Source organism: Thermobia domestica, chromosome 1 (assembly GCF_964235325.1).
Source record: "Thermobia domestica chromosome 1, izTheDome1.hap1.1, whole genome shotgun sequence".
NCBI lineage: Eukaryota > Metazoa > Arthropoda > Insecta > Zygentoma > Lepismatidae > Thermobia > Thermobia domestica.
Genome location: NC_137454.1, coordinates 389,296,305 through 389,319,187, shown reverse-complemented (window position 1 = coordinate 389,319,187; position 22,883 = coordinate 389,296,305). Strand labels below are relative to the sequence as shown.

General features: G+C 38.2%; 1 protein-coding gene across 1 annotated transcript in view; it reads right to left on the bottom strand.

Moving 5' to 3' along the window:
- LOC145682881 (ionotropic receptor 84a-like) overlaps positions 1-17,258 on the bottom strand; it is a 62,565-nt gene extending 45,307 nt beyond the window's left edge. Inside the window, exons 1-2 of the mRNA XM_081754245.1 lie at positions 17,033-17,258; positions 10,783-10,899 (exon numbers count right to left, since the gene is read on the bottom strand). Coding sequence (XP_081610371.1) covers positions 10,783-10,899; positions 17,033-17,258 — 343 coding nt within the window. The remainder of the gene's footprint in view (positions 1-10,782; positions 10,900-17,032) is intronic.
- Positions 17,259-22,883: the final 5,625 nt, after the last annotated feature.

Here is a 22,883-nt window from a genome sequence, read left to right as displayed (position 1 = left end):
CACTCGAGATTCCTATCTCATCGATCGAACCAGGTTAACGACTACCCTTGGTGAGTCGTTATAAAAATTTTGGTGCCGAAACCCGGGACTTGCTGTAAATTCATATCCCGAAGCAAAGTAAGGGTGAATTTACTTTTGTAATAAAGTTAATGAATACAAATTTCACCAGACTAAGAAGTGGTAGAATAATTATAAGAAAAATGAACGGTGAGGCAATTGAGAAAGAATCCAATAATAGTGACGACGGTGAACATAGTGTAGCACCAGGAATGACATCAGAAGACCGAATCTTGCTAGCCTTACAGCGACAATTGATTCAGATGTCTACCGAATTAAAGCAGACGATAGAGCAGAAGTCCGAAGAATCCAACAAACAATGCGAAGAATTGAAGCAGACGATAGAGCAGAAGTCCGAAGAATCCAACAAGCAATGCGAAGAATTGAAGCAGACGATAGAACAGAAGATAGAACAGAAGTTCGAAGAATCCAATAAGCAATACGAAGAATTGAAGCAGACGATAGAGCATAAATCCGATGAATCTAACAAGCAATATGAGGAATTAAGTAGACGAATGGAACAGAAGTCAGATGAAACGAAACAGTCAATTGTCCAGGCGATGAATGACATCACCTCGCAGTTCGAGGAAAAGTTAAAAAGAATATCCGAGGATTGTCAGGATAAGCACAACCACCAAATCCAAGAAATCAGTGGTGTAAAAAAAGGATTTAGAAGTAATAGAATCTTCTGTTCAACAGCAAAAGATTCAAGTCATCAATAATTCTAACAACATACGTGCAAATACGCAATTGATAGCTACTCTACAGGAAGAAATTAGAACGCTACAGGTTAAGGACAACACATACCACAATAATATGGGTAGTGATCGCTTGGAGTTTCCCCAATCACCAGAGATGGCTTCGCCTTCACCTGTGTCTGATGAGGATATTATTTTGGAAGAAATTCATCCGAAGAGGACAGATGGGCGGAAAAGGGATGGTGCAACGACACATCACGTCATGGATAGGAATTGTCAGCCAATAAGTACACGGAATGATAAAAGGAAGGTAAAGTTAAGTGTTAAGATGAGTGAAATACGGGCTATGAGTAAATTCAGTGGTAAATGTAATGAGAACGCTACTTCTTTCCTGGAAAAATTTCAGGACGAATGCAATATAATGTGTATAGATAGATCACAATATATGAAATTAATCCCTCATGTATTACTCCCACCATGTTCTTTATGGTTTAAAGCCGTACGTGATCACATCAATACTTATGAGGAATTCAAAGCAGCGCTAATTGCGAATTATGAAAATGACTTTTTGCTTGCAAATCGAGATGCCACCATTAGAAATCAACATTTCAATCCTCGTTTGCACAAATCTGTTGTTGAGTTTGTTGTAAATACATACAACGAATTAAAAGTCGTTAATCCATTGCAATCGGAATCTAGAATAATAGCATCGATTCGAAATTTGCTCCCATTTAAGTTACAACAGATTTTGTTTTCTACACAGTGTATGAGTTTCAATCATTTATTAATGCTTGTCCAATGCTATGAAACTCAATACCATGCTTTGAATCAACAAGTAGGAGTGGGTAAAAATAAGAATAATTCAGATCATTTTGTACCTATTCGGAATCTAAATATCAGAAGTGTGAACGATATGGAACACAACCTAAGCCGAGTAAATTCTAGCAATCCAAACGAGCGAAATATGCAAAGTTATGTAGGGAATCAGCCTAACCTAATTAATCGTGGTAATCCTGATGTCAGATCACCCAACAGAAGTAGACTTAAAAACAATCGGAATATAGGGCGAAATTACAGGAATACAACAAGCTACATGGATAGACGTAATTGGAGGTCAAGAGATGGCACTTCGTATCAAAATCAGAATCATGATGAAATACATGTACAACATATTGTGGAACCTAATCATGATTGTGCAGTACAATGTACTTTATTAGAATCATATGCAAGTACGAATGTAAGCTGATTACCGTTAATGAAATTAGGTTAAACCCATATCAGTTATAGATTCTTGTGAACTTTTATTTTTAAGTTTATGTGTTAATATCGATAATGAAAACAATTCTTATAACGTCGCTATACAGACAATATGAGGAATTATAATTCGATTCATAATTGATTAAAAACAAAGATTATTTCTATTAGATTGACTTGTGTTGAAACTTAACTGCCAAAGATTATGTTAAGTATAAGATTCAGTCTATTAAGTTAATTATTCAACGACTGTCTTGAATGAGATTCTTCTATATTTTGATGCCTTATTGATCCAATGTTTATTTTAAAGTATCACCTAATATAATTATTATATAATGCGCCCTGGATAATGGTAACTCGTGTTTGTTTCTTACGATTTTGACTTCGCACCCTTCAAAGATTAAATAAATGGCCGACGACATTTTAATAATAAAATATAATAATAATGTAATGAATGATAATGAAATAAATATAATTAATGTAATAAAAGTTAAGTATTAATGAAGTGAAAGATTTGTTATAAATGTATCTATATCTATGATATGTAATGAAGATACATACGAGGGGCGATCAAAATGTGATGAACATATGTAATGTAAGACCATTATTGTAAACGGACCAGTGGTTCTTGAAGATAAAAGGCAAGCTTGCTTATGACTTTTATATTCAGTCCAATTGTCGGGCGACATTTTATATAACGAAATACTTTGGATAGATTAATAATTACCTGTACCTTGGGCAGAAAGTGCTCATACATGTGCACTATACTTAATAGAATGTTAATTTAATATTAACAAAAGAAGAATGTTTTTAATATCTGTAAGAGATATAGAGAGTGTTATGTAGTTAGTTGCTATGTAATTGTTTATGGATACCTAATCATCTTGTATGTGTGCATGACAATTTGAATGAAAATACATAAAAGTGTATCAACTAATAAACCATTTGATACCGTTCATCGACTTTATAATTTTGATCGAAAAGGTGAGAATAATAATATGTATAATTATTAAAAATATTTTTACATGCAAACTATTACTACCACTCGAGATTCCTATATCATCGATCGAACCAGGTTAACGACTACCCTTGGTGAGTCGTTATAAAACAACCAGGGAATCTAACATTGATATACAATTGTTCAGATCATGTCTTGCCCTCCCACTTCTAACGTCCAACCGCCGCCACTGATCGGAAGGTATATAAAACGGATATGTTTATCCGTCCGTCCGTCCGTCAATTAGTCTATTGTCAGGTAACCGATCAATAAAACTATTTCTTCATATTGTAATATCCTCATGGTTGTGTTTACAAACACCCAGCATGTTCTTCTATTTACAAACATCAAACATGTGCATCTTACTATGCATTACTATGGCTAGAGAAGACAGGGACAGCAGGGACGCCACTGGTCATGTGACGACGTTGCAACAACAGCGGCATCACCTCACCTGGAGCATTTATATAACCGACAGGATTTCAATGAGAGTCGTCAATCTGCGACTGGCCACCCTCCTTTAGCTTGCCCTGGAGCTCTAGGAGATACCTAATCCAAAGTTGCTTCGGAATTCTAGGCTTTCTCTTTGCCCTCTTAGCTTGCTCGGAGCTCTGTTTGTACTCCTAACCTCAATCATCTAGCTTGCTTTGGATCTCTGTGATTCTTAGCACCCTCAGTACTTGTACGAAATATTGGGGATCCTAAAATCCTAGCTTGCTTCGGAGTTCTGTGGAGATCCTGCTCTAGGCTGCTCAGGTCTTGGGTCACCTCTCTTTAGCCAGTATAGTGGATTTTGTAATAAAAGTCGGTAGTGGAAAAATGATTCCGGACTGTAATTTGTCTACATATGCTCTACCTATTTCTGCACAAGCAGAACGAAGTCAACGCCCTGAGAATAGGTTCCTTCTCCCCTGGTAACCGTAATTTTAAACCGGAAGTGATAGAAATCTAATATTTACGGTTTCAGCAATGATCGCCTTAACCAAAAATGGAAGTCGATGGCGAGAAATGCCTTTGATATTCATCCATGATCCCAAGAATAGGTCCCTCTTCCGGCTTTATCGCTACTAAAACCAGAGGCAGTAGAAACCTACTCCTACTTCCGGTTTCAATATTGATCTTAGCGAACTTTTGAACATCGTTAGCACTTGGGTTGACCTGACATAGGAACATTCCAATTTAGTGAATTCAACTGCTGAAAATGATTGTCAGCATCGGATTCAGCACCAAAAGAAACAGAGAAAAAGAGGGTGTTTAGTGGCAGACAGTATACAGGGTGGGAGATAAGTGAGGATAAAGTGCGAAGATAGAACATAGAAAAAGTCTAGAAATGCTATGTTAATTTTGAAACAAGTAGAGGGATTGAGGTCAAATGTTGGACATGAGGAAAGCATGTAGAGCTCCACTGAATAGAATGTGAGTATCTGAAAGGCCACCATGTTGGAATTAGCGCAAGAAGAATATACGGGAAAGGGCTCATGTGACATATGGCTCTTGACGCACACCATCTATTGAAATTAACAGTGACCAATGCAGTTTGAGACCTGCAACTATTATGGAACTTAAGAATAATTGTATTGTATGGTTGATACAAAAATGGAGACAACAGTGAGCACATTTGAAAAACGGTAAAGATGGACAATCGGGCCCATCACAGTTATCTCCGGTATTGAAATTGAAGCAGTAGTCGATAGATGTCATGAATGCGTCAGGTGCTCTTGGGAAATATCCAGTTTTGTAGAAAGCATATCTAGTTATAGCTTGGAATCTTGGTTATGTAAACTGGAAGTGGGTGAGTGATTGCAAGTTAATGAAGTTGCCCCGTTGTCATATTTTGAAGTCAGATGACAGAAAAACGATGTCTGTTATATATTTTGCGAAATTCTTATAGGGACGGAAGAAGAGCACATCCAACCCAATGGGTGACGGGCAACAATCAGGGATAAGGAATCGGGTAAGTCCTACATTGTCCGGTTTCTGCAACAACTCTTCATCTTTATTGGTTCTTCATGAATCAATGAGGAGCAGCAGTTTTGTCCAGAAAACGCCAGACATGAACTCTTTCAGGTTGTCCTTGGTCATATTTACACTTTTACCAGCATATGAGCAAATATTGTGTGGATCGGAACGCTTGTTGGCTGGAAAGTGGCCTTATTCGCGTTTGTGGTTGTTCCTCATCCATGTCACCTGTACGACAGTATTGCTACATTGCCATAGCGTGGAACGTATCACAGAGGTATCAAACTGTATTGGCCACTATTGATTTCAATAGACGGTGTGCATCAAGAGCCATATGCCATATAACCCCTTTTCCGTGTATTCTTCTTGCGCTAATTCCAACATGGCGGCTTTTCAGATCTCCTGCATGATTCACATTACGATTATTCATTGAAGTTCTACAGCATTCCTCATATCCAACATTTGACATCAATCTCTGTATTTGTTTCAAAATTGACATCAATCTCTTTATTTGTTTCAAAATTAACATGGTATTTCTAGGCATTTTCTATATTTCTATCTTCGCACTTTGTCCTCACTTATCTCCCACTGTATACGGTCTGCCACTAAACACACTCTTTTTTTTCTGTTCCTTTTGGTGCTGAATCCATTGCTAGCAACCACTTTCAGCAATTGAATTCGCCAAATCGGAATATTCCCTTGTGAGTTTTTATTTCACTTCGATTGAAATGCATATCCAAAGAAATGAAGGAGGCTCAAGTAAATATTTGAAATATTTACCATGTGCCTATTCGATTCCATGTCAGATCATCAACTATTTGGTGTCTCTTAACGTAATGTTAAAAAACGAAAGAAAAAAGTAGTTAATTTTTAACTAGAAGATAGAACTAACCAATAAAATAACTACTCATTTAAAAAGAAAATTTAGTCTTACCTGTAAACTTTTGGAACTGCATCTACAGGATTCTCGGACACTTTACACTTCATCCTGTCTATTAAGCATCTTGCTTCAATTTTACTCCTTTCTGTTTCATGAGAGTGTACTCCACTCTTTGATAAAACATCGTCACCCAAAACAACAACTGTCGCTTTGCACCCACGTGTACATTTCCAATATGTCTTTTCTTTACTACGTCTATTAATCCGGTATAAGAACCCTTCGTACGCGAGCACTTTCCCCCCGTATTTCGAACTGACAAATTCTGCCATTCTGTGCTGCTTACTATTCCTATTGATACTTATAAAGTGACAGATTAAAAATTTGAATTGAATTTTATACAGATTACTGTCTCGATCTCAGAACTTTCACTTTTCGAAGCCGTCAGGTGTTCTGAACGCTGATTGGCTACCGGTGAACACAGTAGCCAATCACCTTCAAGAGTACCAAACTGAAACAAAATCTTATAAATCCCTTTCCCTCCCCGATTATCTGACCTTTTGATTTGAGTTGAAACTCTACAAAAACATTCAATTATGATATTTGTATTTTGTATTCCTGCTATTTACATTGACAATATAAATATGAAAATAGAAGTATGTATGATATTATGGCATATAGTATAGAATCACGTATAGAAGACAAATCAGCTGATAAGGTGATGCCGAAAAAGTAATATAGAGGTGATGCCGGAAAAAGATCTGTGATGTAGAAGACAAAGGCTTTTTTTAGAAAAAGAAAAGAGACCGAATTATGCATCTTCTTGCATTGTTTGTTTAATATATGGCCAAATATATTTTGAGGATGTGAACTGTAGCACCTATTACGTACTGCGAGCCTTAGAATGTTGGAGATGAACTACTGGAAAACTGAATAAAATTTTGTTGTGAAATGACTTGATATTAGACCGAAATAAGTTTATTTTCTTGTAACTGAATCAATTAATTTTCCATTTCTCTGTAAGTATTAAAAAACACATCTCTACTAAAGTAGACGTGAATAACGCTGCTAATAACAAAACTGTACCTAGTCATTTTTTCTGAGAAGAGCAAGTAAGATAACATTTAAAATATATGATGAAATTTAAAGGAATAGTTATTCTTCTTACAGAATCTATTAGAATTACTAAAGAAAAAATCCCTAGAAAAGATCCCTCCCTGCACAGAATTCCCCGTCTCGAAAGAGTAGGCAGAACGGGAAGTAGGCACAACGGGAATTACCGTTCTGCCTACAGATAAGATCATTAAAAATATTTTCTACAAAGTGCTGGAGGGCCTGTAGGCATAACGGGAAGTAGGCACAACGGGAAGACACCTTCACATATGAGCATGAATCTCCTTGTCATTCCTCATAACATGTGTACATGTCCTTTACAGACACAAGTGAAATACATCTTGATTAAAAAAAAAAGAAAAGAAAAAATAGGCAAGTAGTACCATAAAGGGGAGATTTCTTCAATTATTTTTTTCAATATCTCGCACCATTTGCAAGATTGAGTCTACTTCGGGTTGGAGTTTCTAATTCATGTATGATCAGTGTTTCCTTTCTTTCTGCATGCAGTATGTAATAAGCAAACAAACAATTAGGTATAATGTCAGTGATATATGGTGTTCATTGGGCAAAAAACTCCAAACAATAAACATTCAACTTACGTTAGATGGGACTCCAGTCACTGGAGAATATCCTTCGTTTTTCATTATCATTTGGTCATGAAACAAACTTCGGAGAGATATACAACACTTGCATACAAATATGTGGTATTTGAATGTATAACTCGTAGGATATGATGCTTCCCTTTTTTTAAAAAAAATTTCAACACTTCCAGTATGCCATAAAAAATATAATACGGAAATAATGGCCATTTTTAAAAAAATATTCAATTAGAACTGAAAAATCTTCACAGTATTTGCAATCGATCAGTGAAAACGGCATCTTTCGAGAGCGTATGGTTTCCGAGGCATTGTCAAAACAATTTGTCACAAACATATACACGTCCACAAATATATAATACTAGCATTTTAATATATAGACAATTTCCCTAGAATATTGGTTCAAGTTCCTGAAAATAACTAATAACTTTCTCGGGTGTAAAATAAATCCAATACTACTTATAATTTATATACTGTGTTATACATTTGGATCCCTTGGCCTGATAGCCTCTGTTTTCTATGATTATAGGAGGGTTACGTACTTGTAACGTGTTCTGTTTATTTGTAGAAACTCAACACTTTCCCCGGAATCATTGCTATTACATCACACTAATTTATAGAGCACTGTGTTGTTTGTAGGGTGCTTTGAGTTGAAGATATGCAATATCCTAGACCATTACGTGTAATTTCATGCATCCCGTAATCTCGCATAATGCCTCTGTGTACAGTTGTTTATGTTTTGCTTTAATTCTAAACTTTTTATCCTCCCGTGTTTGTATTTGCACCTCATTGTCCATTTCCCGCTCGTTTGTATCTCTATGTTATCTTTTTCTTCTTTTTTTTTATTTTCAGTTTCTCTGTAGTCTGTGTGATCCAACAGTATTAACTTTGCCTTCTCATCCCGCTGTCGCTCAACAGATGTCGCCACCTCCAATGGGAAAGGGGTGGCGGTGGGAGATGTTCGTTTGTTTGCATGTGAAAGCTATATAGTTGTTTTTTCTGTGTGATTCGCAGCTTATTTGCACTTGGATGTTTGTTTCCAATTTTGCGCTTTGCGTTCCAGACTTCAAAACAACACGCACACAAACATAGAATCAGTTATTGACTTTGCGAGTTGAATCTCATTGCCTATGTTTTCATTCCGGTGAGCAATTCAATTTCCGATCTTCCTCTTTCCCTCCAGAGTTGCGTTTAAATGAAATGAGCCAGAATAGGACGAAAAGATATACAGTGGACACGAAAATGTGCATATATATATATATATATATATATATATATATATATATATATATATAGGTTCAGCACTTTCACATTCACAAAGGTGGCGTTAACGCAACGTGTATAATCATTATTTTGATTTCTTCTCTTCATGTTCATTCGTTGTTTCAATCACTATTATTTATGAAGTACTTCATACAAGAAACGAGTGAGTTTCGTTTCACAGTGTGAAACTATGGTATACTTCAAAACGAGGAACGGGCACGGGTGGAACTAAAACTCGAGTCGAGTCAAAGGTAATTTTCTCGAGTTGAGTTCCGAACCGAGTCACTGTTTTTGAGGTCGAATTTCGAATCGAGTCTAGTTTGATAAATGGCTCGCTCGTTCAGCTCATTTAAACTCGTTTCGAAATGATGCCTTGATTAGACTGGAAAGCGTAAGCCTTGACAAATGTAAGTAGTAATGTGGAATATTTAGTGTTGCTCACGACAGCGTTGCATCTCGTCTCGTATTTTTAGTGGATCTCGTCTCGTCTCGATAAAGAGACAGCCTCAAATGTCGTGAATACCAATATAATTATATACAGTAATTCTTATCATCAAGGCTAAAACCTGCACAGTCAAATTTTTGAGCCAAAGCAGAAGCCCAGTCCGGGTAGTGATGTCAACCGGCTCGGCTCGGTTCAACTGAGCGAACAGCTTAAACCGGATCGGTTGGGATGAGTCATCGGTTCGGTCAATTGAGAAGATGGCTTGAGCCGGCTTGATTGATACAAGCCATTGACTCGGTTCAATTGAGCCGATAGCTCGAGCAGGCTCGGTTGGGATGAGCCCCCAACGATTCGCCTCATGTGAGCTATCGGCTCGAACCAGCTCCGTTGAAACGAGTCCATCGGCTCTGTTCGATTCAACTCAACTGGGACGACGCGGCGGCTTGAATCGGCTCGTTTGGGGTGAGCAATCAGCTCAGTTCGGTTCGGATCGGGTGAGCTATCGGCTCGAGCCGGCTCGGTTGGGTGAGCTGTTGAGTCGGGTCACTTCTCGGTTCGGCTCGATAGTGAATGAATTGTATGCCGAGCCGCTCGAGTTCTTGACAACCCTAAACCCGGGCCGAGCAGTTTTGAACGTGTTTGGACGGCGGTCTATAACTTTCAACAATTTTTGGCTCGAGCTATACTTGCTCCTCTGGAACTCAAACCCAGAACCTCGTGACCGATGTCCTTGCCTCCTGAAGATTTCTCGACAACCAAGATCGACAGTCAACTAGTTTTTACTATTCAGATACAAACAGTCTATCTTTCATAGTTATACACGGTGTTGTTATAATAATAATAATAATAATAATAATAATAATAATAATAATAATAATAATAATAATAATAATAATAATAATAATAATAATAATAATAATAATAATAATATTGTAGCATCATTGATAATTAAATTGTCTATGTAGGATACTTGAAGAGAGTACTTGGAACTATACAAAGGATTTAGCTCGAATTGGTTTGTTTTGGCTCGACTCAACTCGAAACTTGACCCGAATTCAAGTCGAATTGGAGGAATTTTTTCGTGTTGAGTTCTCGAGTCGAGCTCAAAGATGTCTGTTTCGAGTCGAGTCGAGATTCAAAGAAAACTTGCTCGAACTTGCTCGTGCCCATCCCTATTCAAAACTATCGATATTCTATACTGAAACATGAACCTGCAGACCTAGAGCTTCTGGTTGCAATGGAGGAATAAGGTCATATATTATATGGATGCTCAATCCACATAATAAACAGTTCCTTGTTATCTCTTACAATCAAGTGCGCATCCAGAAATTTTTATTGGGAGGGGTCCAATCTTTAAGGAGGACCAATACTAGAAGCCACCACAACCAGAAATTGCGTTGGTCAATGAAAACTTCACCCATGACTCACTAACCCATCATCCATCGTGACTCTCTCTGACCAATGACCCACCATGACTCACAACCCACTGTGACCCACTATGACCCACTCGACCCATTACTCACCATGACCCACTCTGACTAACAACTCACCAAAATCCATCACCATCAACTCTTGACTCATGATCCACACTCTTCTCTCCAACTGGTTAAGCAATTGTGGACTTACTGCTTCTGTGGCTGCTGAAAAATTCATATCAACTTGAATTGAATTCGGAATTTGAGGAAGCTACCGAATCAGGTAAACTGATAGAAGATGAAGATATTGGGATGTCTGGTCCATGAGGAACGGGTTTCATCGGTGATTTTAAACTCGGGTACACAATACTGTCCTTGTTTTTCCTCATTAAATCCAGTCACTTTACCCAGACAAAACTAAAAGTCACCGCTATGATCGTGGAGCTTCAGCTAAACCATCTCTGTCTCGAATGGAAGGGCCTTATGTAGGTTTTTAAGGCACATTTTGCAAATTACAGGGTAGCCGGCGCCTTGTATAAGTCTCCTATTTTACTTTAAAATACCAACTCAGTCGTTGGCCTACTCTGCTCCTTCATTATATAACACCCACACACGTAATAGAATAAGTCTGGCTTATTCACACATCTTCTGCTAATCTCAGATACAGTCACAATTTTCATAACGCAACACAATATAAACAACAGGTCAAACTGTCACCACACTCACCACGAACCTGACTGCCACCGAATTAGGCTTATGGCGCGAAAGAGATGGGGCGTATAGTGGGGAAGAGCTGACCTCACCCGCCTCAACCAAAATATTTTACTACACATGAGTTTCAAATTAAAAACTGATTGTTTTAATTAATGCTTTCCTCCAATTAAAGCCGTAAAACAGCTAATTTTAACCTAGGCCGGATAAGTAAAACTTTACCGCTACCAGAAACTACAAATACGCTCGATTTAGCGGGAAAATAACTAAATTGACATCTCTGCATTTCAGGCGGTAACAGTTCTAAAAAAAAAATAGTCTGATGTCGGAAAAGTTTAATGAAGGAAATAAATTCGGTGGAGGGAAGTTGGATTGACAGTGACACGCAAAAATAAGAACATAATCCGTGGCCACACAAACAATAGCTGTTCCGCTCTTACTACAAAGCAGTACCGAGCCGCAACGTCATACTTTCAAACAATAAATGACCAATAAAACGAACAATGAACGTGATGCAGAAAAACCAATGACATTTTTGTAATCAGATGATCTTATTCAGTTAAAATCACTTATCAGATGCTTTGCCACAAAAATCATGGTCGGTAGTGTAACACTTATAAGATAGGAGAAAACAGACAGCAAATACTTAATTTTGGAGAGAAAAATACTCTGAGAGTTTTAAGAATTTGTTCCAAAGTAACATCTAATAATCGACGGATTCTTTAAGAGTTCGTTTGACACTTCATCAAAGGAAATGCGGGGTGAAATAGAAGGGGAAAAAGTAAAAAAAAAAAATCTTCCCTTTCTTCGTAGATGCTGACTCGAGGCTATAATATCGCTCAACGGTTTCAATGGATGATTGAGCTTTACAGATGGGAGATGGCGGGGAAAAACTTTTCTTTTATACATATATACAGAAAAAAATCTTATTAGGAAAAGAATTTTGTGAGGCGTGTCGCCTTCTTCAGATTTACTGTTAAATTTCTAAAGAAATTTTTCATTGCTAAAATTTTACATCCTTTAGAAATGTTTATTTTGTCACCATTCGGTTAGGGTAGCTCACACAAGCAGTACATTATCGATCGATATTCAATTAGCGAACATATCAAGGAATAAATAAAACTAGGAATGCAATGGATGTACCCGATTGCAATGAAATGAGCTGAGCGAGCTTAAACTACGTAATCATTCCTGGCCATTATGCAATAATAAATGCCATTTTTAATTGTTGACAAAAAAATCGCGTGAAAACTTTTTCCCCATTTTAAGTCTATGCAAGCGTTTTTCGGTGATTATTCCTCGATGGTACATCGGATTTTTTATTTCGACCTATGTTGTCACTCAGCACGACATACTCTATCAGCGTGCTAAGTTTGGTTGAGATCGGCCAAACGGTCTAGGAGGAAGCGTTTTTCGGTGATTATTCATCGATGGTACATCGGATTTTTTATTTCGGCCTATGTTGTCACTCAGCACGACATACTCTATCAGCGTGCTAAGTTTGGTTGAGATCGGCCAAACGGTCAAGGAGGAGTTCGCGGACAACCAAACGGCTAACCCGAGTATAAGAGCTTCGCTTCGCTCAGCTCAATAATTATTTAAAAAAGTAGGTTGTTGAGTTCCCTCGTGGATAAGCGGTTTGACATGGAAGTTCCGGGTTCGATTCCCGGTGGGGGCTCATGTGGTTCCGATCCCCTGTTAAGTTCACTGATTGAGTCGATTTTGAGTTTAACGTCTCATTCAGCAGCGAGACTATATAAAAAGTGGACCTACTGATTAATGTGGAATACGAAAGACATGAGCTCCCGACGGGATTCGAACCTGGATCTCCCACGCCAAAGGCGCCTACCCTAACCGAACCTCGCTGATGAAAGGAACACTAAACTCAAATCAAAATCAAAAAAAGTAATTTGAAAAGCAATGGAGAAATTGTGTGTTAATAGCATTTAACGGAAAAAGATTGTACAAAGATGAGAAGTAATAATAAGTGAATTCATAGAAAGGATATGAATCTGATGCATAGTTTTCGGAAAAACTGACAAATCATTTTTTTTTTTTGTAAACTTAAAACTTGATGCTCTACTACAGGGTGCGGCACGTAAAACCGGCCCGTTGTAATATTCTGGTATATTGTGTTTTTGGCAACACTTAAATAATCTACCTTCCTACCAAGAGATGGCGTGTCGAGGTCGGGTCGACTTACGTGACCTGCAGCAGTCACGTGCAGCCGCAGCCAGTGAAACTTGTCGAAACCAGTTGAGAAAAAGGCTTCGTTGTGTTAAGCCGGGTGAGTGTCAGTGTGTGATAATGCCGTATTCGATACCCGAGCGTGTTGCCATTGTTGAAGAGTTCATTCTCACTGGATCTTTTGTGAAAACAAAGAATTTGTTTCGGGAGAAATTTCCAGGACGTTCTGTGCCAGCAAAAAGCACCATTCAGGAATTGATTGAAAAATGGCGGCGTACAGGATCGGTTCAAAATGCTTCCAGGAACAGACGACCATCTGTCTGCACACCTGAATTAAAGATGCAGGTGGAGGAGATAATAACAAGAAGTCCTCGAAAGTCAACCAGGAGATTGAGTCAACAGGTTCATGCGAGTGAGAGAAGTTGCAGACGTGTTTTAAGGGGACTGAAGTTAAAACCGTACCGGATAAGTGTTGTGCAAGAACTGAAGAGCCTGACCTGCAGAAGAGGGTGCATTTCTGTTCATGGCTGTTGAGCAATGTTGCCAGTGGTTTCTTGGATCCACTAATGCTCATCATGAGTGACGAGGCGTGGTTCCATCTGTCTGGGTACGTAAATTCCCAAAACAACCGGTATTGGTCGACAGAAAATCCACACGTAATCCACCAGGTACCCTTGCATGATGAGAAGATTGGTGTTTGGTGTGCCATTTCCGCCACACGCGTTATTGGGCCCTTGTTCTTTGAGACGACAGTGAACAGTGACGTGTATATGGGAATCCTGGAGGAGTTTTATACACACTTGACCGAAGAGGAACGTCAGTTATGTTACTTTCAGCAGGACGGTGCAACATGCCACACATCAGCTGCATCATTGTCCCTTGTGCATGAGATGTTTACACCAGAGAGGACAATCAGCAAAGGCCTCGGTCACCAGACTTGTCCACGTGTGACTTTTACTTATGGGGACTGTTAAAGGGAAGAGTATACGAAACAAATCCACACACAATTGAAGAACTCAAGACCAGGATCCAGGATGTCACCAATAGCATTACAACACAAGAACTGACAAGGGTATATATGAATCTCCTCAATCGTGCTCACATGTGTGTTGAAGTGGGCGGAGGACACTTTCAGCACCTGCTGTGAAGGTGAGTAGTCATATTCAATACATTACATTTCATTTATGTATTGTAGTTAATCATATTCAATACATTACATTTAATTTTATGTGTTCACTTTAAGGGCCGGTTTTACGTGCCGCACCCAACCACATTACCTAGTGACCCTTTCAAGCTTGATTTTCTTTTAATTGTTAAAAGATATTTCAATAATTGAAAGAGTTAAAAAAGGGATCTATAGAACACAAATTCCAACTAATTTCTATCTAGGGTACCAGATACTTTCAACTGAAATATTTCGCCACAAAAGTGTTATGATTGATAAAGTATATGTACATTTGAATTTGATTTGATTGTTAGTTTAGCATCCCTTTCAGCAGGAAGGCTATATCAGACGTAGACCTACCTACAGCTTAACGTGGAATCCTTACCATATGTCCTTCCGTCAGAAATCGAACCCGGGTCTCCTACGCAAACCGCTTAGCCACGAGTGAGCTCTTACATGTGCACTGGGCATAGAGACGAAAAGCGTTAAGGTGAAAGTGATCCTGAAGCATGGTCATCAAGCTCTTATGACATCAGCAATACGTCACTATATAGTAGGAGCATGCATTAATACATTCATGACAATGCAGTAGTCAATGCATTAATAAGACATAGCTCAAAATTATCACAACTCTTAAGTTTTATTTTTTATTTGACTAAAATATTGTCGACAGATGAGATATACCACAATTAATAGATCACATCAAGCTAAGCAAATTCTTATGTGTAGTTTTGGAAAAAGCAAAGCAAAAAAAAAAAAAAAAAAAAAAAAAAAAACTTTGAACTTTTATTTATTTTGCAGCTTTCCTGAACGGAAGTAGGTAGGAGTGCATTATAGCTTTTGACCTCTTGATTACGAATCGGTAGTCAGATATGCTATGTCGCATGTGGTTTTTCAGATATGTTGAAACGAAATTTTGAAGAAATATATCTCTTTTTAATAAAATTGTTATTTTTATGTAGGATGCTAACTAGATATAAAAAAAGTATGTATATTGCACATTTAGATATCAGAAGGATAAACTAATATTTATAACTTAATTTTGCGTGCAATTTTGCACGGACAAAAGACTGGGTAAAGAAATGAAAGCCACTAAAAACCAACATGTCTGAAACAACCTGTTTGCGTATAAAGATGCAGCTGAAATCAGTGCATTTATATATTGCCAAACAAACAAAAATAGTAGCCAAGTGACAAAAACATAGACAGACAGATTGATGCATGTTAATAGAAACAAAATTAAGGAAACACCTTTGAAGCTTTCCGCTTGTTTGATGTGGGAAGTGTGTCATGTGTCAAGTTCCAACCGTAATCTACAAACATTGGCACACCAAATTTTCCTTCCTATCGCTGCTCCAGGATCTGAATTGATTGGTGAAACCTCTCATCTAAGTTTTCGGGAAATAAATACAGGTAGCTATGTACGAAATGCACTTTGGGTGAAATATTGCATCGTATAATTTGCAGGTTTATCAACATCTCAAGTAGTTGCACATAGTTCGCACTTTTCTTATTTCTCAGAAAGTTTTTGACACACCCTGTACAAAAATCAGGTTTTTCCCTCCACTTCTGTCAGCTTTTTATGGAATACGTAATCTTTCATTAATTAGTTTGCTCGAAAGTCAATGAATACATCTTGTTTTAGTTTAGCATCTGAGATTTTTGAGAACTTTTCCTGCATTTACTTAAATCCTTATCCTTTTTTTCCATCCCTTTTACAAATACCTTCATGAAGCCCAATTTAATGTGTAGAGGAGGTAGAAAAATTTTGTTGGGATTAACAACAGATTCCTCTTTCACGTTCTTAATTCTGGAGTAAGATATGCAGGAGTAGGCCATTCCTATTGTGTGCATGCGAGCCGACTACGTGGATGTTCCAGGACTCGGGCACCCACAAGATTTTTAGCTTGGACCCAGGTTTGAACCCGTTTCTCTTGCGTTTAAGTCAGCCGAGTGACCGACTGAGCTAGGACAGCCATAACTTATCCCTATAGTACCGATATATTTTACTTTATCACAGCACAGCCATTTATGACAGTGTTCAGAAAAGATTTTAACTAAAAATAAACCAATCAAATATAGAAATTTCCCTGAAAACATGTAGGTTAACATGTCCCGCTATTGATATTTACCCACATAAATTTTGGAAAACTGGCGCCGTTGATTTGTGTAGTGCATTTCTCTTGTTCTACTGTCCCACTCATAAAGAAAATAGCATTATTTTGTATAGCCTAACAGCAAACCAATCACTTTGAAGTCACCATATATGTTCCACCTTTGCTCATTATAGCTCACTTTCAGCAGCAGGAGTTTCAGTTTTTGATAACTTTCCTTCACGTTTACTAAATATTGGACTGGAATAGAAGAGTTTGAAGAAAGATATAGTTCGTCTTTGCTTTGGACGAGTCCAAGAATAACCACCACTCATTGCTGTATTTATAATGCCTGCATCAGTTCTACAATATCTGTGCAATACTGTACCTGCAATCGTCACTCCTGCTGTAAAATTTAATTGAGTCATGTTGTCTAACGTGGTAGAATGTTACTTCGGTTTCTTTTTGAAATTAGTGGCTGAGCCCAGCGGAGTAGGTAGGTTTATCGCCGCCCGGGACAGCTTGCATTTTTGTCACTTCCCAAAGCCATGAGTTATCCTCTCCACACTCATAATCTTAATGTCACATTACATATTAATTATCAGTTAATGGAAAAGTACAGCTAATTAAGTGCAATTGTTTAATTTTAGACATACTAAAGCACCTTTACACTGTTCTGACAAATGTAAGACTTACATAATTGCAAATGAATTTTATGCGCTTTCGGAGCAGCAAATTCTCAAATCACAATATCAAAATTAATTCCATCTGTCGATTCATTTCAATCGACAAAGTAACCAAGATAATCAACATAGCCTTTGACAGCATATCTTAAGTAATTTGTAATTATCTATAAGTTTGAGAAGCTGAGTACAGAATTAGCAATGCTAATATCAATCGTAAAAATCTTAACATTATGGGCATATTTGGAACACAAATGCCGAGGTTAAATGTGGGTAAATTGTAAGAGTTCAAGGGGATCTTTGTCCACAATATCTCATTGTTATTCTGATCCGGCAATGAAGTTTTGCAAATGTTTTTTTCTCTTAAATTTAAAAGTCGTCCTTTTTAACATCATTAGTCACATTATGCAGCTTGCACTCATATTCAGGATCCAAAAGTTTTGATGGTGCCAAAAAGCAAAATTGATTATTGAGTTCATGAAGTTGCAGGTATCATGTAGAAATCTCTTGAGTGATCTTATCCAGAGATGTAATCATCTGTTTTCTCAGTTCCTGTTCCTATAAGAATCCAGTGTTGGCAAATCTATGAACGTGAATTATCTTCTATTTATTGTTCGGCCTGGCGTGAACTCGTTGTTCAGCTCCTCGCAAAGATTCCTCATATACTTGAATCCGTCATCTACCAATTATGTTTGTTGTTCAGTGAATACAATTCAAGTGTATGGATTTTTGTCGTACATTTCTGAATGCTTAATCTTCTTGTTTAGAAGTACAGCTGTGTATCATTAATTTCTCCCAGGCACCCCACTCCAGAGCCCCAGAGAATATAGAATTCCGAACGACTGTAGTGAGTGAGCTATAAGGCGGCACCAAATTGTATTGTGAAGTTTTATGTTGCATTTGTTGAAATTTGTCCTAACACATCTAAAATTTGATGGAATTGATTTTTCATCTACTTAAATGCATCGTGTCATGCACTGGGAGCAGAGATGGAGTGGGTCAGTGGGTCAAGTGGGTCAACATTTGTGATTGGATCAGTGGTTCGTGGGTCAACAGGACGTGACCCACTGCGACCTACCGTGACCTACTCAGAACTACTGACTCACTACGATCCACCGATCCACTGTGCTCCGTGCTTCGTAGAAAGTATTTTCTCAACACTCGTGACTGTCTATATGTTTATTGTCAATTACTTTTTACTTTTTACTTTACTTTTATTTTACTTTTTATTTTGCATTTTTCTTAATGTTTCATTTGTTTCTATTTACTTATCTGAGATGAGTATATCTAAGTGAAAAAAACTTCAGGCATTTTTGGATATGGATAAAGGTAATTGTAATAATAGCAATAGGACTTGCAACTTGGCTTTCGAGATACAGCCTATGAGTTTCCAGAGGAGCTAACTACTAGGGAATATATATAATTTTATCACCTGTAATATATGAATTATTATATAAAAGCTTAATGTAACTGATCATTACATCCAAATTGCAAAGTCAAATGAAACGACTTTTCGTATATAGTTAGCAGTGTTTGAAGTGGAAAAAAAGCGGAGGCGGTATATTTTATTACGATTTTAACTCGACATACCGGCATTCAAAATGTTAACATACAGTGAGGGTATGTTGCCTAAAAGTTGAATTTCTATTTACATAATGACTGAAAACCACTGGAACAGCTTGTCTTTGCTTACGGGAAGGGGACATGTAGTGACTTTGATTCTTCGCCAACAACTTTCTGGAAAAAAAATAATAAAAAAATATCCCCTTATATTTTATTAGAAAAAACTATATACGAAAATGCTCATAAACCAAGTTATTGTATTAGCAATTTCATGCAGAAACATTTCCGGACTGTAAGGTATTCTAAATCCCCGGAAAATCCGCCCCCCAGCAGACATCTCGTAAATCCGCCCATGCTCAAAGCACGACAATTATATGCATTAATACAAGAAGACACACACATACATACGAAAGAAACAATTCAATATGGCACATCAAAATATAAAGCTAACCGAGAAAGTTCTGTCGCTTTTTGTTGGGGTCTGTGTTCTATTGGACTTCACAGCGTGAGTTGAATGCGAATGTAGATAAGGCGAAGGTCAGTTGTTGGTGTGGGTATACCCAACATACTACGTGGTTGTGGTAGTTCAGTTACACCGTGAACTTGCGTAAGGACAGAGTCAACATGGGACCTCTACAGAGCGTCATAAGGGCGTGTGTGCTGTATAAGTTCAAACTGGGGTCAAACGTCACTGTAGCGGGGCCAAAGATATGCCAGGATTTTGGTGATGATGTTGTGAGTACGCAGACAGTGCAGCGGTGGTTTAACAAGTTTAAGGACGGTGACGAAACACTCGAAGACGCACCAGGTGCCGGAAGACGAACACATGTACAAAATGAAGATCTTTAGGAAGCAATTGAGGCAAACAGTGGCCATACATGTGTGGAACTGGATCTACAATTCAGTATGAGTGGAGAAACCATTCGGCAGCACCTCCATCAACTTGGGAAGTACTACAAGTTGGGTCGATGGGTCCCACATCATTTGACTCCGGGCCAGAAGGCAACGTGAGCAGACACCTGTGTTTCTGATGCTGTCTCATCTGTGGAAGGAGCCATTTTTGGACAGGATGTCGACATGTGATGAGAAGTAGCTCCTGTGCGAAGTTCCAGGGCGCCATCGTCATTGGTTAGCATCCCATGAACCGGTTCCAAAACAGCCGAAACCAGCACTGCACCAGAAGAAGGTCCTCCTCTGTGTTTGGGTTAGTGCTCGCGGAACCGTGCATTGGGAACTGCTACCAGCTGGTCAGAGCATCAATGCAGCTGTATACTGTCAGCAGTTGAGTCATGTTCAAGAGAAACTTAAAACTCTGGAGTCAGCACTTTTGAATCGCAAAGGAGTCCTCCTGTTGTTACAGGACAACACTAAGACCCACGTGGGTAGAATGATTCGGGATACCATTCTACACCTTAGATGGAAAATACTATTGCAACTGCCCTACTCCCCGGACATTACACCGTCCGATTACCACCTGTTCCATTCCTTGGGAAATTATTGCAGTTCAAATCCCTAGTAGAGGTGTAAAATGTACTTGATACATTTTTCGCTTTATGGCCCACTAACTTCTACCGCGAGGGAATCCGTAGCCTTCCAGATCGTTGGTTGAAGGTCGTCGATGCTGAAAGGGACTATTCTTGATGTTCCAGATACGTCTTAGGTGACATGTTGATGTTCGATGGTGGTAGGGGAAAAAGCAACAGAACTTTCTTGGTTACCTCTATATAAACGAAATGGACTTCATTGAAGACACCTGATTTTAAAAGGTAGGAGAAAAATAACAAAAATGTCGGTGTTATTAACTTAGAAATTATTTCTACATAAGAAATAAAATATTTTTACCTACGAAGCTGTTCCTCAATTACTGAGTTCAAAAATTAATTTACTAAAGGCATTTACCATTTACTTTCCCGTGACAGTAAGTCTTGATCACCAATAACCAGTGGCGGAATGCCTTCATCATTGAAAAACCAGAGGCGCTATGGCATACCACCGCACACCGTCTCACTTCGACCGCTGATAGTTAGGCCCCAACCCTAACTGATATGTTACCATATCGTTTTCATTATAATGCAAATCCCAAGTGGAGGTCCCAATTTTTGGGTAAAATTTAGTATCTCACATGCTGTTCAACTTAGGGAGCTGAAATTCAGTATATTAGCTCTATTTAAATTAAATAGAACGTGTCCTAGCGTTTTCTACAATTTTCTTTCATGAGGGAAGGGCACTTTCTATATATGAGAAATAATTAGTGGATTGATTTGAAAAAAGTAATCGAAAATGATTGATATTAGTTGAAAAACAAATTGAGAAACAATAACTACAGTGCTTCGCATTTTACACACACACTGTTCTCTAGTATAATAATTGCTGAAGCTTGTGTCTATTATTTGAAGCGTTCAGAGCACAAGGCAATCAAGTCATAATGAGAAAAATAGACAAAAAATTTGTACTGTAAGCTTAATTTATTGGGAAATTTAATTTTATACGGTATGCTTAATTATATGGAAAATTTTACACATTTTTTCCCCTTTACATTGTCTACTTTACCTTGATTTGAGACTTTCAAATTTCATGCTATTTTCCACTGTAAAGTATCTGTAATTCAAGAGGGGGAATAATTATATACGATAATTAAATTGAAATCCATCGTAATTTGGTCCATGGCAAACACTTTACTATTTCATATCGTAAAGGTCAGATCCACTGCTATTGCAACAGAGTTGTACTTGAGCGACTGACCGTAGAAATTCAAGCTCTGATTAGTGATAATCTCATAGCCTTGTTTAATTACAAGTGTAATACCCTTCAGTCAGTGGAGACGAGGGCATGGATGTAAATATCATAGGTGGCTCAGTGGTAGAGCGTTAACCTCTTGTGCTTGGGGTTCGATCCCAGCCCCCGCCAAGTGAGCTTTGTGGTGGACAAACACCGTGCTCGTGGGTTTTCTCGAGGTTCTCCCATTTCCTCCCACTTTCTTTATTCCACCATTTCATTCATTACTCATCATAACCGTCTCCTTTAGCCTAACCGGCATAATCGTGGGACGTAAAACTCATTTCATTTCATTTTATTTTTTTGTAAATATCAGAGTCAAAGTCATAGGTCAGGATCAAGGGTCAGAGTGGATGACTATGGGTTTTGATGGGTCAGAGTAGTTCATGGTGCGTGGTGGATCATAGTGGATCGTAGGTCAGAATGGGTCACGTTTTCATAGACCGACACCATCTCTGACTGGGAGAAGGGCGATTAGGGCAAGTGAAGGATGATGAGCTAATTGGCGGAATGAGAATGTGGGAGGAAACGGAAGTACTCTGAAAAAAACAACTGATACAATGTTGTCCACCACAAACTCACTTGGCAGGGGATCGAACCAGGGATCCAACGTACCAGAGGTAAGCGCTCTACCACTGAGCCACCTTGTTCAACTAAGAAATTAATCAAAACGAACTGTCAAGAATTGAATGATATATTAAATCAAATAACTTGCTGAATCAAAATTTAAATCAAATAACTCTCCCATTATTGTCAGTTCACTTGCTGCAACTGAGAAGCTTCCATGCTCCACTGTCTTCCGCTAATCTCTTCGTCTTCACTTACGGTTTTTTCTGTTTTGATATCTTCCATCAATAGTAGTATCCTTCTCCCCCTCCCTCTCTTTCCTGCCACCATACTCTTTAGAACGTCCCTCATGATACAGTTCCATCTTAGCCAATGTCCCAATCAATTTATCTTCTTCTTCTTAATAATAATATCTAAAATTGTTCTTTTCTCTCCCACCATTTCTAACACCCTCTCACTCGCTTA